At 57.3% G+C, this 15,272-nt stretch overlaps 1 protein-coding gene across 1 annotated transcript in view; it reads left to right on the top strand.

The window, feature by feature from the left end:
- LOC140472017 (uncharacterized) overlaps positions 1-15,272 on the top strand; it is a 153,146-nt gene that overhangs the window by 38,132 nt on the left and 99,742 nt on the right. Inside the window, exons 18-23 of the mRNA XM_072567457.1 lie at positions 35-196; positions 2,328-2,483; positions 4,694-4,861; positions 6,134-6,289; positions 8,374-8,529; positions 8,808-8,960. Coding sequence (XP_072423558.1) covers positions 35-196; positions 2,328-2,483; positions 4,694-4,861; positions 6,134-6,289; positions 8,374-8,529; positions 8,808-8,960 — 951 coding nt within the window. The remainder of the gene's footprint in view (positions 1-34; positions 197-2,327; positions 2,484-4,693; positions 4,862-6,133; positions 6,290-8,373; positions 8,530-8,807; positions 8,961-15,272) is intronic.

Raw genomic sequence — 15,272 nt, 5'->3', positions numbered from 1 at the left:
CCTTTCACTGAATTCTGATTTGACCCGAAAACAGGAAAGCGAGAAGCAGAGTGTCCCAAACCATTAAAGACGCGAGATATCTGTGACCGGGACGATGCCGAGGAGTGTGAGGGAGACGAGGACTGCGCAAGGTGGAAGCAGTGCTGTAACGTCGGTGACTGCGGCAAACGCTGCATCTATGGGGTCAAGAGGCGAGGTGAGAGAGGGAGAACTCATCTCACAGAAAGGAGAGTGTACAAGAGAGGTGTAGTTCTGTGAAGGAGAGGGGTTAGCTCCCTGTGTGTGAGGGAGAGGAGGGTGGTCCTTGTGTGTATGTGAGAGAGGAGAGTGGTCCCTGTGTGTGTGAGAGGAGAGTGGTCCCTGTGTGTGTGTGAGGAGAGTGGTCCCTATGTGTGTGAGAGGAGAGTGGTCCCTGTGTGTGTGTGAGAGAGGAGAGTGGTCCCTGTGTGTGTGAGAGGAGAGTGGTCCCTGTGTGTGTGAGAGGAGAGTGGTCCCTGTGTGTGTGTGAGGAGAGTGGTCCCTGTGTGTGTGAGAGGAGAGTGGTCCCTGTGTGTGTGTGTGAGAGGAGAGTGGTCCCTGTGTGTGTGTGAGAGAGGAGAGTGGTCCCTGTGTGTGTGTGAGAGGAGAGTGGTCCCTGTGTGTGTGAGAGGAGAGTGGTCCCTGTGTGTGTGAGAGGAGAGTAGTCCCTGTGTGTGTGAGAGGAGAGTGGTCCCTGTGTGTGTGAGAGAGGAGAGTGGTCCCTGTGTGTGTGAGAGGAGAGTGGTCCCTGTGTGTGTGTGAGAGGAGAGTGGTCCCTGTGTGTGTGAGAGGAGAGTGGTCCCTGTGTGTGTGTGAGAGGAGAGTGGTCCCTGTGTGTGTGTGAGAGGAGAGTGGTCCCTGTGTGTGTGAGAGAGGAGAGTGGTCCCTGTGTGTGTGAGAGGAGAGTGGTCCCTGTGTGTGTGAGAGGAGAGTGGTCCCTGTGTGTGAGAGAGGAGAGTGGTCCCTGTGTGTGTGAGAGGAGAGTGGTCCCTGTGTGTGTGAGAGGAGAGTGGTCCCTGTGTGTGTGTGAGAGGAGAGTGGTCCCTGTGTGTGTGAGAGGAGAGTGGTCCCTGTGTGTGTGTGAGTGGAGAGTGGTCCCTGTGTGTGTGAGAGAGGAGAGTGGTCCCTGTGTGTGAGAGAGGAGAGTGGTCCCTGTGTGTGTGAGAGGAGAGTGGTCCCTGTGTGTGTGAGAGGAGAGTGGTCCCTGTGTGTGTGTGTGAGAGGAGAGTGGTCCCTGTGTGTGTGTGTGTGAGGATAGTGGTCCCTGTGTGTGTGTGAGGAGAGTGGTCCCTGTGTGTGTGAGAGGAGAGTGGTCCCTGTGTGTGTGTGAGAGGAGAGTGGTCCCTGTGTGTGTGAGAGGAGAGTGGTCCCTGTGTGTGTGAGAGGAGGGTGGTCCCTGTGTGTGTGTGAGGAGAGTGGTCCCTGTGTGTGTGTGTGAGGACAGTGGTCCCTGTGTGTGTGAGAGAGGAGAGTGGTCCCTGTGTGTGTGTGAGAGGAGAGTGGTCCCTGTGTGTGTGAGAGGAGAGTGGTCCCTGTGTGTGTGTGAGAGGAGAGTGGTCCCTGTGTGTGAGAGAGGAGAGTGGTCCCTGTGTGTGTGTGAGGAGAGTGGTCCCTGTGTGTGAGAGAGGAGAGTGGTCCCTGTGTGTGTGAGAGGAGAGTGGTCCCTGTGTGTGTGAGAGGAGAGTGGTCCCTGTGTGTGTGTGAGAGGAGAGTGGTCCCTGTGTGTGTGTGAGAGGAGAGTGGTCCCTGTGTGTGTGTGAGAAGAGAGTGGTCCCTGTGTGTGTGTGAGAGGAGAGTGGTCCCTGTGTGTGTGAGAGGAGAGTAGTCCCTGTGTGTGTGAGAGGAGAGTGGTCCCTGTGTGTGTGAGAGGAGAGTGGTCCCTGTGTGTGTGAGAGGAGAGTGGTCCCTGTGTGTGTGAGAGGAGAGTGGTCCCTGTGTGTGTGAGAGGAGAGTGGTCCCTGTGTGTGAGAGAGGAGAGTGGTCCCTGTGTGAGTGGGGAGAGAGCGTCCCTGTATTTGAGGGAGAGTTGAGAGCGTGCCTGTATTTGTGATCTAGTGGAGAGTCTTCACTGTGTGTGGTGGAGAGCAAAGTGGTTTGTATGAGCGTGAGATGTAAAAAGAATGTGGGTGTGCGGGGAGATGAGAAGAAAGTACAGTCCTTGTAGTGGATCAGCAATGATCTTATTGAGCGATTGGGGCAGTCCAGGTGATCTGAATGGTCTCCTTGTGTTCCTCGTCCTTGATGTTGTGAACTGTTAACCCTGTCCAGCAGCAGTTTAGTTTGAGCTCAGAGTTATGCTTTCCCCACAGAGGAGGCCTTTGAATGTCCAGCAGAATCTCGTCTCCAGCCCATTTGTCAGATGAAACTGGGATCTCAATGTTCCACTGATGACGACTGTGATATCTGGCAAAAGTGTTGTGAGACTGGATGTGGGAGGAGATGTGTCATGAGCTTCAAGCCTGGAGGTAAGGAGGAAAGATCCCCTCAGAGCCATGTCACTGTATCTGGGTGGGAGAGAGCTGTCTGTCTCAGACTCAATTCTCACATTCCTCTCCTGACGAACCTCACCATTCCCATCTTCCATGGTGTTCAGCTCATCGTGAACCACTGTAGTCTCTCTGATCTCTGTTCCCCCATCCAACCCTGAGTGTCAAATCCTGAGTCTGGTTCACACACCACCATGTAGGATTGGGAACACCCAATGGCACGCTGTGCAATACGGCCTCCTGCTGTACACACCCCATTATTGTCTTCAAATCCAGACCTGGACAACTGTGTCACCACCTCGTGATCAGCACCATTCGCTTATTCTGGGAACTCCTGCACACCCCTCTCGATCTCCATAATCTTGGCCAGCCCCCTAAACCCCAAACCGATCTCTGTCACCTCATCCAGCCCCAACAGCCCTCCCGATCTCTGTAACCCCCTCCAGCCCCACACCCCCTCCCTGTCTCTGTAACCCCCTACACCCCCTCCCTGTCTCTGTAACCCCCCCTACACCCCCTCCCTATCTCTGTAACCTCCTCCAGCCCCACACCCCCTCCCTGTCTCTGTAACCCCCGACACCCCCTCCCTGTCTCTGTAACCCCCTAAACCCCCACCCTATCTCTGTAAGCCCCTCCAGCCCCACACCCCCTCCCTATCTCTGTAACACCCCCCTGCACCTCCCCCTATCTCTGTAACCCCCCTACACCCCCTCCCTATCTCTGTAACCCCCCTACACCCCATCCCTATCTCTGTAATCCCCCTACACCCCTCCCTATCTCTGTAACCCCCTACACCCCCTCCCTGTCTCTGTAACCCCCCTACACCCCCTCGTTATCTCTGTAACCCCCCTACACCCCCTCCCTATCTCTGTAACCCCCCTACACCCGCTCCCTATATCTCTAACCCCCTACACCCCCTCCCTATCTGTGTAACCAAATCCCTATCTCTGTAACCCCCCTACAGCCCCTCCCTATCTCTGTAACCCCCCTACAGCCCCTCCCTATCTCTGTAACCCCCCTACACCCACTCCCTGTCTCTGTAACCCCCCTACACCCCCTCCCTATCTCTGTAACCCCCTACACCCCCTCCCTATCTCTGTAACCCCCCTACACCCCCCTCCCTATCTCTGTAACCCCCCTACACCCCCCTCCCTATCTCTGTAAGCCCCCTGAACCTCTCCCTATCTCTGTAACCCCCTCCACCCCCTCCCTATCTCTGTAACCCCCCTACACCCCCTCCCTATCTCTGTAACCCCCTACACCCCCTCCCTATCTCTGTAACCCCCCTTCACCCCCCTCCCTATCTCTGTAACCCCCCTACAACCCCTCCCTATCTCTGTAACCCCCTACACCCCCTCCCTATCTCTGTAACCCCCTACACCCCCCTCCCTATCTCTGTAACCCCCCCTACACCCCCCTCCCTATCTCTGTAACCCCCCTACACCCTCTCCCTATCTCTGTAACTCCCCTACACCCCCCTCCCTATCTCTGTAACCCCCCTACACCCCCTCCCTATCTCTGTAACCCCCTACACCCCCTCCCTATCTCTGTAACCCCCCCTACACCCACTCCCTGTCTCTGTAACCCCCCTACACCCCCTCCCTATCTCTGTAACCCCCTCCACCCCCTCCCTATCTCTGTAACCCCCTACACCCCCTCCCTATCTCTGTAACCCCCCTTCACCCCCCTCCCTATCTCTGTAACCCCCCTACACCCCCTCCCTGTCTCTGTATCCCCCCTACACCCCCCGCCCTATCTCTGTAACCCCCCTACACCCCCTCCCTATCTCTGTAACCCCCCTACAGCCCCTCCCTATCTCTGTAATCCCCTACACCCCCTCCCTATCTCTGTAATCCCCTACACCCCCTCCCTATCTCTGTAACCCCCTACACCCCCTCCCTGTCTCTGTAACCCCCTACACCCCCTCCCTATCTCTGTAACCCCCCTACACCCCCTCCCTATCTCTGTAACCCCCCTACACCCCCTCCCTATCTCTGTAACCCCCTACACCCCCTCCCTATCTAACCCCCCTACAGCCCCTCCCTATGTCTGTAACCCCCCTGAACCTCTCCCTATCTCTGCCACCCCCTCTAGCTCCAGTTCTCTGCTGTCTGTGAGAGATGTTTCCCAGGGAAGGGTCTCTGTTGGATCAGCAGTTGTGGTGAAAGCTGTTTTTCTCTCTCTCTCAGTGTCTCCTAAAGGCCAAGGATCCACATGTCCGGACACGACCAGACTGCATTATGTCTGTCGGATGAACTTCACCGCTCCCTGCGATGGAGACGATTCCTGTGGTCACTGGGCATCGTGCTGTAAGACGGAGTGTGGACCTCGATGTGTGTCACAGTGGTTTGCGAGAAGTAAGCCCCTCTCACCCCGAACCTACGCTACCCCAGCAGGTCAGAGGACCAATAATCCCCCCACATTCAGTGACAGGGTCTCCTTTGCATGGGAGGGCAGGGCTTTGTCTGGCTAGACCCGCTGTAGTGTGGACACCGGGCTGTAAGTCCCACTCCAGCATTCCGGGATAAACATAGCCTTGTTAGCAACAGGAAAGGTAGCTTTGTACAGGGACGGCTGTGTCTCCCAAGCTTGACTGAGCCTGTATTTTTGAGAAAGTGAGAAAGGTGATTGGTGAGGGCAGGTCAGTGGGTGTTGTCGATAGGGATTGTAACAAGGCCTTTGACAAGGTCTCTCATGGTAGGCCAGAACAGAAGGTGAATATACACGGGATCCACACACAGTGAGCTGGTAAGATGGATCCACAACTGGCTTAGTGACAGAAGCACAGAGAGTAGCAGTGAAAGGGACTGGAGAACCGTGATCGGTGGTGTCCCACAGGGATTTGTGCTGTGACCCCCTTGCCATTTATCAGATATATAGGAGGAGAATGAAGGTGGCCCCCCCGATGAATATGTTCGTGATCGTCACGCAGGTTAGGGGTAGCTGTGGATACGAAGGAGGATTGCCCGAGGACAGAGCAGGATGGAGATAGACCAGAGGATTGGGTGAAGAGATGGAGTGTAATCTGAGCAAATGTGAGGTGATGCGTTTTGGGAGATCGAATAAGCCTGGTTTGTTTTCACGTGAACATGGAAAGGATGAGAGTCGACCTGATAGAAGGTTCCTCACTTACAAACCGAATGTATCGCCTGGTCAGTTTTACTTTCCCAGGACAGAAATGTCAATGACTATAGGAGCACAGATTTGGGGTAAAAGGGGAGACCGTGGGAGGCAGGTTTGTTTAACACACAGGGTGGTTAGTATGTGGAAAGTGCTGTCACGGGGGGTGGTGGAGGCAGGTACAGGAGCGATGTTGAGGAGGCACCTTGACAGATTGAGGAACTGGTAGGGGATAAAGGGATGTGAAAACCCAAGAGATAAAACGTTTTCAGGAGTTTATCACCATGGAAAGGGGAAAGTGATGCTGTCAGAGGAGGAGAGCAGTTGGAGGGAAAGAGGGAAGCAACAGTAAGTGAGAGGGTTATTGCAGAGGGTGGGCAGTAGAATGAGCATTCCCTGGTTTGGGAATGGGGGGAGGGTGGGGAACAGATGGGGAAGGTGTGAAGGAGTATGTGAAGGGCCCTGTGTGGGACTCTGTAACTGTGTCTGTCCTACCTTCCCATTGACAGAGCCTGCTGACCAGTGCCCAGAGGAGGACACCCTCTCCATGTTCTGTCAGATCAGCACCGGGCGTTCCTGTAATGACAACGGGGACTGTGATGGATACCACTCGTGTTGTGATGCTGGCTGTGGGAAGAAATGCATCCCAAAGTGTTTCACAGGAGGTGAGAAAGAGAGAGAGAGACAGAGAGAGAGAGTGTGTGAGAGAGGGAAACACATCCAATGTGCCGGACATAGACAGTATCCAGGGAGTACAGATTCCCCAAGGCCATCCTGGAATCCCGGCTCTGATCCCTCCTCCCAGGTTAGCGAGGGATAGGGGCTCGGCAGAACAGGACCCCGCTTCTAATCCCTGTACCTGGTAAGGGATGGATCGTGGTGTGACACAGACAGGGATCCTGTTCCCGATCCCTGTCCCTGTGTTAGGGAGGGATCGTGGTGTGACACAGACTGGGATCCTGTTCCCAATCCCTGTCCCTGGGTTAGGGAGGGATTGTGGTGTGAAACAGACAGGGATCCTGTTCCCGATCCCTGTCCCTGGGTTAGGGAGGGATTGTGGTGTGACACAGACAGGGATCCTGTTCCCGATCTCTGTCCCTGTGTTAGGGCAGGATTGTGGTGTGACACAGACAGGGATCCTGTTCCCGATCCCTGTCCCTGGATTAGGGAGGGATTGTGTTGTGAAACAGACTGGGATCCTGTTCCCGATCCCTGTCCCTGTGTTAGGGAGGGATTGTGGTGTGAAACAGACAGGGATCCTGTTCCCGATCCCTGTCCCTGGGTTAGGGAGGGATTGTGGTGTGACACAGACAGGGATCCTGTTCCCGATCCCTGTCCCTGGGTTAAGGAGGGATTGTGGTGTGAAACAGACAGGGATCCTGTTCCCGATCCCTGTCCCTGGGTTAGGGAGGGATTGTGGTGTGACACAGACAGGGATCCTGTTCCCGATCTCTGTCCCTGTGTTAGGGCAGGATTGTGGTGTGACACAGACAGGGATCCTCTTCCCGATCCCTGTCCCTGGGTTAGGGAGGGATTGTGGTGTGACACAGACTGGGATCCTGTTCCCGATCCCTGTCCCTGGTTTAGGGAGGGATTGTGGTGTTACACAGACAGGGATCATGCTCCCGATCCCTGTCCCTGGGTTAGGGAGGGATTGTGGTTTGACACAGACAGGGATCCTGTTCCCGATCCCTGTCCCTGGGTTAGGGAGGGATTGTGGTGTTACACAGACAGGGATCCTGTTCCCGATCCCTGTCCCTGGGTTAGGGAGGGATTGTGGTTTGACACAGACAGGGATCCTGTTCCCGATCCCTGTCCCTGGGTTAGGGAGGGATTGTGGTGTGACACAGACAGGGATCCTGTTCCCGATCCCTGTCCCTGGGTTAGGGAGGGATTGTGGTGTGACACAGACAGGGATCCTGTTCCCGATCCCTGTCCCTGGGTTAGGGAGGGATTGTGGTGTGACACAGACAGGGATCCTGTTCCCGATCCCTGTCCCTGGGTTAGGGAGGGATTGTGGTGCGACACAGACAGGGATCCTGTTCCCGATCCCTGTCCCTGGATTAGGGAGGGATTGTGGTGCGACACAGACAGGGATCCTGTTCCCGATCCCTGTCCCTGGGTTAGGGAGGGATTGTGGTGTGACACAGACAGGGATCCTGTTCCCGATCCCTGTCCCTGGGTTAGGGAGGGATTTTGGTGTGACACAGACCGGGATCCTGTTCCCAATCCCTGTCCCTGTGTTAGGGAGGGATTGTGGTGTGAAACAGACAGGGATCCTGTTCCCGATCCCTGTCCCTGGATTAGGGAGGGATTGTGGTGTGACACAGACAGGGATCCTGTTCCCGATCCCTGTCCCTGGGTTAGGGAGGGATTGTTGTGCAAACCACACAGTATCCTACTCTCCAGGAATATGAGTACTCCCTGTTTGGATGTTGTGGTCTGTCTGATGCCTCTGTTCCATCACAGTTAAGTCGTCTGTCTCTCCTCAGCCCGTTCTCTGTTCCCACTGTAGGCCACGAGAGAGGAATTGTGTGTGAGCTGTCTGGAATACTGCGGCAGATCATGGAGTAGTGTTGTGAAGGCTGAGTTGTCCCACCCTCTCTCCAATTCCCAGCTTCCTTCACAAGGCACTGGGCTCCATTCTGTCAGTGAGATGGGAGAGTGGGGTGTTTATCTGTTAATTCCACAGTCACAAGTGATTTGTTGTCTGATTCTGTCCCCCATCTCCCTGTGTTTGTCTTCACAGAGAACGGAACCTGTCCCATTGCAAGGAGGCTGACGATGTTGTGCAACACGACCCTGGGAAAAGACTGCAAGAACGACACGCAATGCGACGTGTGGCAGAGGTGCTGCCTGGCCAAGGGCTGCGGTGGGAAATGTGTCCCAACATTCATCAGTAAATGTGAGTATCCATCACCGCGGTGCCTCCCACAGGTTTGTGTGATAATCCCGAATGTGCTGAAGAGGACCAATGTGAGCAGTGTAGAGTCAGCTTTACACTGTACCTATGAGCATGGTGTTTCTATCCTGGTAGTGTTTGATGAGTCGGCGCTGTAGAGGAACCATGACTCTGTATCTAATACCACTGTCCGTGTCGTGGGAGTGTTTGATAGAGGACAATGGAAACATTACACTGTATGTAAACAAATTGACCAAGTGAAACCTTATTCTCTCCTTCAGTTTTGCGAAAGAAATGCCCAGAACATTCCCGTGTGTCTTTTCACTGCAAGAAAAACAGGACTCGATCTTGTGAGGATGATGATGATTGTCCTTCCTATGAACAGTGCTGCGAGATTGGATGTGGCAAGAAATGTGTCTCCTCATTCAGGCAAGGTAAGGATTAGGGTCTGACAGAGTGTCAGCAGGGGAATGGTCTGGGGCAAGATAGTTCAGCACAACGGAGACGGCAGGGTACAGACTGAGAGAGTCCCGAGACTGCAGGGAGCAGAGTGAGAGAGTCCCGAGACTGCAGGGAGCAGACTGAGAGAGTCCCGAGACTGCAGGGAGCAGACTGAGAGAGTCCCGAGACTGCAGGGAGCAGACTGAGAGAGTCCCGAGACTGCAGGGAGCAGACTGAGAGAGTCCCGAGACTGTGGGGAGCAGAGTGAGAGAGTCCCGAGACTGCAGGGAGCAGAGTGAGAGAGTCCCGAGACTGCAGGGAGCAGACTGAGAGAGTCCCGAGACTGCAGGGCGCAGACTGAGAGAGTCCCGAGACTGCAGGGAGCAGACTGAGAGAGTCCCGAGACTGCAGGGAGCAGAGTGAGAGAGTCCCGAGACTACAGGGAGCAGAGTGAGAGAGTCCCGAGACTACAGGGAGCAGAGTGAGAGAGTCCCGAGACTGCAGGGAGCAGACAGAGAGAGTCCCGAGACTGCAGGGAGCAGACTGAGAGAGTCCCGAGACTGCAGGGAGCAGAGTGAGAGAGTCCCGAGACTACAGGGAGCAGAGTGAGAGAGTCCCGAGACTACAGGGAGCAGAGTGAGAGAGTCCCGAGACTGCAGGGAGTAGACTGAGAGAGTCCCGAGACTGCAGGGAGCAGACTGAGAGAGTCCCGAGACTGCAGGGAGCAGACAGAGAGAGTCCCGAGACTGCAGGGAGTAGACTGAGAGAGTCCCGAGACGGCAGGGAGCAGAGTGAGAGAGTCCCGAGACTGCAGGGAGCAGAGTGAGAGAGTCCCGAGACGGCAGGGAGCAGACTGAGAGAGTCCCGAGACTGCAGGGAGCAGACTGAGAGAGTCCCGAGACTGCAGGGAGCAGAGTGAGAGAGTCCCGAGACTACAGGGAGCAGAGTGAGAGAGTCCCGAGACTGCAGGGAGCAGACTGAGAGAGTCCCGAGACTGCAGGGAGCAGAGTGAGAGAGTCCCGAGACTGCAGGGAGCAGAGTGAGAGAGTCCCGAGACTACAGGGAGCAGAGTGAGAGAGTCCCGAGACTACAGGGAGCAGAGTGAGAGAGTCCCGAGACTGCAGGGAGTAGACTGAGAGAGTCCCGAGACTGCAGGGAGCAGAGTGAGAGAGTCCCGAGACTGCAGGGAGCAGAGTGAGAGAGTCCCGAGACTGCAGGGAGCAGACAGAGAGAGTCCCGAGACTGCAGGGAGTAGACTGAGAGAGTCCCGAGACGGCAGGGAGCAGAGTGAGAGAGTCCCGAGACTGCAGGGAGCAGAGTGAGAGAGTCCCGAGACTACAGGGAGCAGACAGAGAGAGTCCCGAGACTGCAGGGAGCAGACTGAGAGAGTCCCGAGACTGCAGGGAGCAGAGTGAGAGAGTCCCGAGACTGCAGGGAGCAGAGTGAGAGAGTCCCGAGACTACAGGGAGCAGAGTGAGAGAGTCCCGAGACTGTGGGGAGCAGAGTGAGAGAGTCCCGAGACTGCAGGGAGCAGAGTGAGAGAGTCCCGAGACTGCAGGGAGCAGAGTGAGAGAGTCCCGAGACTGTGGGGATCAGAGTGAGAGAGTCCCGAGACTGCAGGGAGCAGAGTGAGAGAGTCCCGAGACTGCAGGGAGCAGAGTGAGAGAGTCCCGAGACTGCAGGGAGTAGACTGAGAGAGTCCCGAGACTGCAGGGAGCAGAGTGAGAGAGTCCCGAGACGGCAGGGAGCAGAGTGAGAGAGTCCCGAGACTGCAGGGAGCAGAGTGAGAGAGTCCCGAGACTGCAGGGAGCAGAGTGAGAGAGTCCCGAGACTGCAGGGAGCAGAGTGAGAGAGTCCCGAGACTACAGGGAGCAGACAGAGAGAGTCCCGAGACTGCAGGGAGTAGACTGAGAGAGTCCCGAGACTGCAGGGAGCAGAGTGAGAGAGTCCCGAGACTGCAGGGAGCAGACTGAGAGAGTCCCGAGACGGCAGGGAGCAGAGTGAGAGAGTCCCGAGACTGCAGGGTGCAGAGTGAGAGAGTCCCGAGACTGCAGGGAGCAGACTGAGAGAGTCCCGAGACTGCAGGGAGCAGACTGAGAGAGTCCCGAGACTGCAGTGTGCAGAGTGAGAGAGTCCCGAGACTGCAGGGAGCAGACTGAGAGAGTCCCGAGACTGCAGGGAGCAGACTGAGAGAGTCCCGAGACTGTGGGGAGCAGACTGAGAGAGTCCCGAGACTGCAGGGAGCAGACTGAGAGAGTCCCGAGACTGCGGGGAGCAGACTGAGAGAGTCCCGAGACTGCAGGGAGCAGAGTGAGAGAGTCCCGAGACTGCAGGGAGCCCACAGAGAGAGTCCCGAGACTGCAGGGAGCAGAGTGAGAGAGTCCCGAGACTGCAGGGAGCAGACTGAGAGAGTCCCGAGACTGCAGGGAGCAGAGTGAGAGAGTCCCGAGACTGCAGGGATCAGAGTGAGAGAGTCCCGAGACTGCAGGGATCAGAGTGAGAGAGTCCCGAGACTGCAGGGAGTAGAGTGAGAGAGTCCCGAGACTGTGGGGAGCAGAGTGAGAGAGTCCCGAGACTGCAGGGAGCAGAGTGAGAGAGTCCCGAGACTGCAGGGAGTAGAGTGAGAGAGTCCCGAGACTGTGGGGAGCAGAGTGAGAGAGTCCCGAGACTGCAGGGAGCAGAGTGAGAGAGTCCCGAGACTACAGGGAGCAGACAGAGAGAGTCCCGAGACTGCAGGGAGCAGACTGAGAGAGTCCCGTGACTGCGGGGAGCAGAGTGAGAGAGTCCCGAGACTGCAGGGAGCAGAGTGAGAGAGTCCCGAGACTGTGGGGAGCAGAGTGAGAGAGTCCCGAGACTGCAGGGAGCAGACTGAGAGAGTCCCGAGACTGCGGGGAGCAGAGTGAGAGAGTCCCGAGACTGTGGGGAGCAGAGTGAGAGAGTCCCGAGACTGTGGGGAGCAGAGTGAGAGAGTCCCGAGACTGTGGGGAGCAGAGTGAGAGAGTCCCGAGACTGCGGGGAGCAGAGTGAGAGAGTCCCGAGACTGCAGGGAGCAGACTGAGAGAGTCCCGAGACTGCAGGGAGCAGAGTGAGAGAGTCCCGAGACTGCGGGGAGCAGAGTGAGAGAGTCCCGAGACTGTGGGGAGCAGACTGAGAGAGTCCCGAGACTGCAGGGAGCAGAGTGAGAGAGTCCCGAGACTGCAGGGAGCAGACTGAGAGAGTCCCGAGACTGCGGGGAGCAGAGTGAGAGAGTCCCGAGACTGCAGGGAGCAGAGTGAGAGAGTCCCGAGACTGCAGGGAGCAGAGTGAGAGAGTCCCGAGACTGCAGGGAGCAGACTGAGAGAGTCCCGAGACTGCAGGGAGCAGAGTGAGAGAGTCCCGAGACTACAGGGAGCAGAGTGAGAGAGTCCCGAGACTGCAGGGAGCAGACTGAGAGAGTCCCGAGACTGTGGGGAGCAGAGTGAGAGAGTCCCGAGACTGCAGGGAGCAGAGTGAGAGAGTCCCGAGACTGCAGGGAGCGGAGTGAGAGAGTCCCGAGACTGCGGGGAGCAGAGTGAGAGAGTCCCGAGACTGCAGGGAGCAGACTGAGAGAGTCCCGAGACTGCAGGGAGCAGACTGAGAGAGTCCCGAGACTGTGGGGAGCAGAGTGAGAGAGTCCCGAGACTGCAGGGAGCAGACTGAGAGAGTCCCGAGACTGTGGGGAGCAGAGTGAGAGAGTCCCGAGACTGTGGGGAGCAGAGTGAGAGAGTCCCGAGACTGTGGGGAGCAGAGTGAGAGAGTCCCGAGACTGTGGGGATCAGAGTGAGAGAGTCCCGAGACTGTGGAGAGCAGACTGAGAGAGTCCCGAGACTGCAGGGAGCAGAGTGAGAGAGTCCCGAGACTGCAGGGAGCAGACAGAGAGAGTCCCGAGACTGCAGGGAGCAGAGTGAGAGAGTCCCGAGACTGCAGGGAGCAGAGTGAGAGAGTCCCGAGACTGCAGGGAGCAGAGTGAGAGAGTCCCGAGACTACAGGGAGCAGACTGAGAGAGTCCCGAGACTGTGGGGAGCAGAGTGAGAGAGTCCCGAGACTGCAGGGAGCAGAGTGAGAGAGTCCCGAGACTGCAGGGAGCAGACTGAGAGAGTCCCGAGACTGCGGGGAGCAGACTGAGAGAGTCCCGAGACTGCAGGGAGCAGAGTGAGAGAGTCCCGAGACTGTGGGGAGCAGAGTGAGAGAGTCCTGAGACTGCAGGGAGCAGACAGAGAGAGTCCCGAGACTGTGGGGAGCAGAGTGAGAGAGTCCCGAGACTGTGGGGAGCAGAGTGAGAGAGTCCTGAGACTGCAGGGAGCAGACTGAGAGAGTCCCGAGACTGCAGGGAGCAGAGTGAGAGAGTCCCGAGACTGTGGGGAGCAGAGTGAGAGAGTCCCAAGACTGCAGGGAGCAGAGTGAGAGAGTCCCGAGACTGCAGGGAGCAGACTGAGAGAGTCCCGAGACTACAGGGAGCAGAGTGAGAGAGTCCCGAGACTGCGGGGAGCAGAGTGAGAGAGTCCCGAGACTGTGGGGAGCAGAGTGAGAGAGTCCCGAGACTGCAGGGAGCAGACTGAGAGAGTCCCGAGACTGCAGGGAGCAGAGTGAGAGAGTCCCGAGACTGCAGGGAGCAGACTGAGAGAGTCCCGAGACTGCAGGGAGCAGACTGAGAGAGTCCCGAGACTACAGGGAGCAGACTGAGAGAGTCCCGAGACTGCAGGGAGCAGACTGAGGGAGTCCCGAGACTACAGGGAGCAGAGTGAGAGAGTCCCGAGACTGCAGGGAGCAGACAGAGAGAGAGTCCCAAGACTGCAGGGAGCAGAGTGAGAGAGTCCCGAGACTGCAGGGACCAGAGTGAGAGAGTCCCGAGACTGCAGGGAGCAGACTGAGAGAGTCCCGAGACTGCAGGGAGCAGAGTGAGAGAGTCCCGAGACTGCAGGGAGCAGAGTGAGAGAGTCCCGAGACTGCAGGGAGCAGAGTGAGAGAGTCCCGAGACTGCAGGGCGCAGAGTGAGAGAGTCCCGAGACTGCAGGGAGCAGAGTGAGAGAGACCCGAGACTGCAGGGAGCAGAGTGAGAGAGTCCCGAGACTGCAGGGAGCAGAGTGAGAGAGTCCCGAGACTACAGGGAGCAGAGTGAGAGAGTCCCGAGACTGCAGGGAGCAGACTGAGAGAGTCCCGAGACTGCAGGGAGCAGAGTGAGAGAGTCCCGAGACTGTGGGGAGCAGAGTGAGAGAGTCCCGAGACTGCAGGGATCAGAGTGAGAGAGTCCCGAGACTGCAGGGAGCAGACTGAGAGAGTCCCGAGACTGCAGGGAGCAGAGTGAGAGAGTCCCGAGACTGTGGGGAGCAGACTGAGAGAGTCCCGAGACTGCAGGGAGCAGACTGAGAGAGTCCCGAGACTGCAGGGAGCAGAGTGAGAGAGTCCCGAGACTGCAGGGAGCAGACTGAGAGAGTCCCGAGACTGCAGGGATCAGAGTGAGAGAGTCCCGAGACTGCGGGGAGCAGAGTGAGAGAGTCCCGAGACTACAGGGAGCAGACTGAGAGAGTCCCGAGACTGCAGGGAGCAGACTGAGAGAGTCCCGAGACTGCAGGGAGTAGACTGAGAGAGTCCCGAGACTGCAGGGAGCAGAGTGAGAGAGTCCCGAGACTGCAGGGAGCAGAGTGAGAGAGCCCCGAGACTACAGGGAGCAGAGTGAGAGAGTCCCGAGACTGCAGGGTACAGACTGAGAGAGTCCCGAGGCTGCGGGGAGCAGAGTGAGAGAGTCCCGAGACTGCAGGGAGCAGAGTGAGAGAGTCCCGAGACTGCAGGGAGCAGAGTGACAGAGTCCCGAGACTGCAGGGAGCAGAGTGAGAGAGTCCCGAGACTGCAGGGACCAGAGTGAGAGAGTCCCGAGACTGTGGGGAGCAGAGTGAGAGAGTCCCGAGACTGCAGGGAGCAGAGTGAGAGAGTCCCGAGACTGCAGGGACCAGAGTGAGAGAGTCCCGAGACTGCAGGGAGCAGAGTGAGAGAGTCCCGAGACTACAGGGAGCAGAGTGAGAGAGTCCCGAGACTGCAGGGAGCAGAGTGAGAGAGTCCCGAGACTACAGGGAGCAGAGTGAGAGAGTCCCGAGACTGCAGGGAGCAGAGTGAGAGAGTCCCGAGACTGCAGGGAGCAGACTGAGAGAGTCCCGAGACTGCAGGGGGCAGAGTGAGAGAGTCCCGAGACTGCAGGGAGCAGACTGAGAGAGTCCCGAGACTGCAGGGAGCAGAGTGAGACAGTCCCGAGACTGCAGGGAGCAGAGTGATAGAGTCCCGAGACTGCAGGG

This window comes from Chiloscyllium punctatum, unplaced genomic scaffold (assembly GCF_047496795.1).
Source record: "Chiloscyllium punctatum isolate Juve2018m unplaced genomic scaffold, sChiPun1.3 scaffold_218, whole genome shotgun sequence".
NCBI classification, from domain to species: Eukaryota; Metazoa; Chordata; class Chondrichthyes; order Orectolobiformes; family Hemiscylliidae; genus Chiloscyllium; species Chiloscyllium punctatum.
Note: the sequence above shows the minus strand (reverse complement) of the source record. Positions and strands in the feature narration are given on the sequence as shown.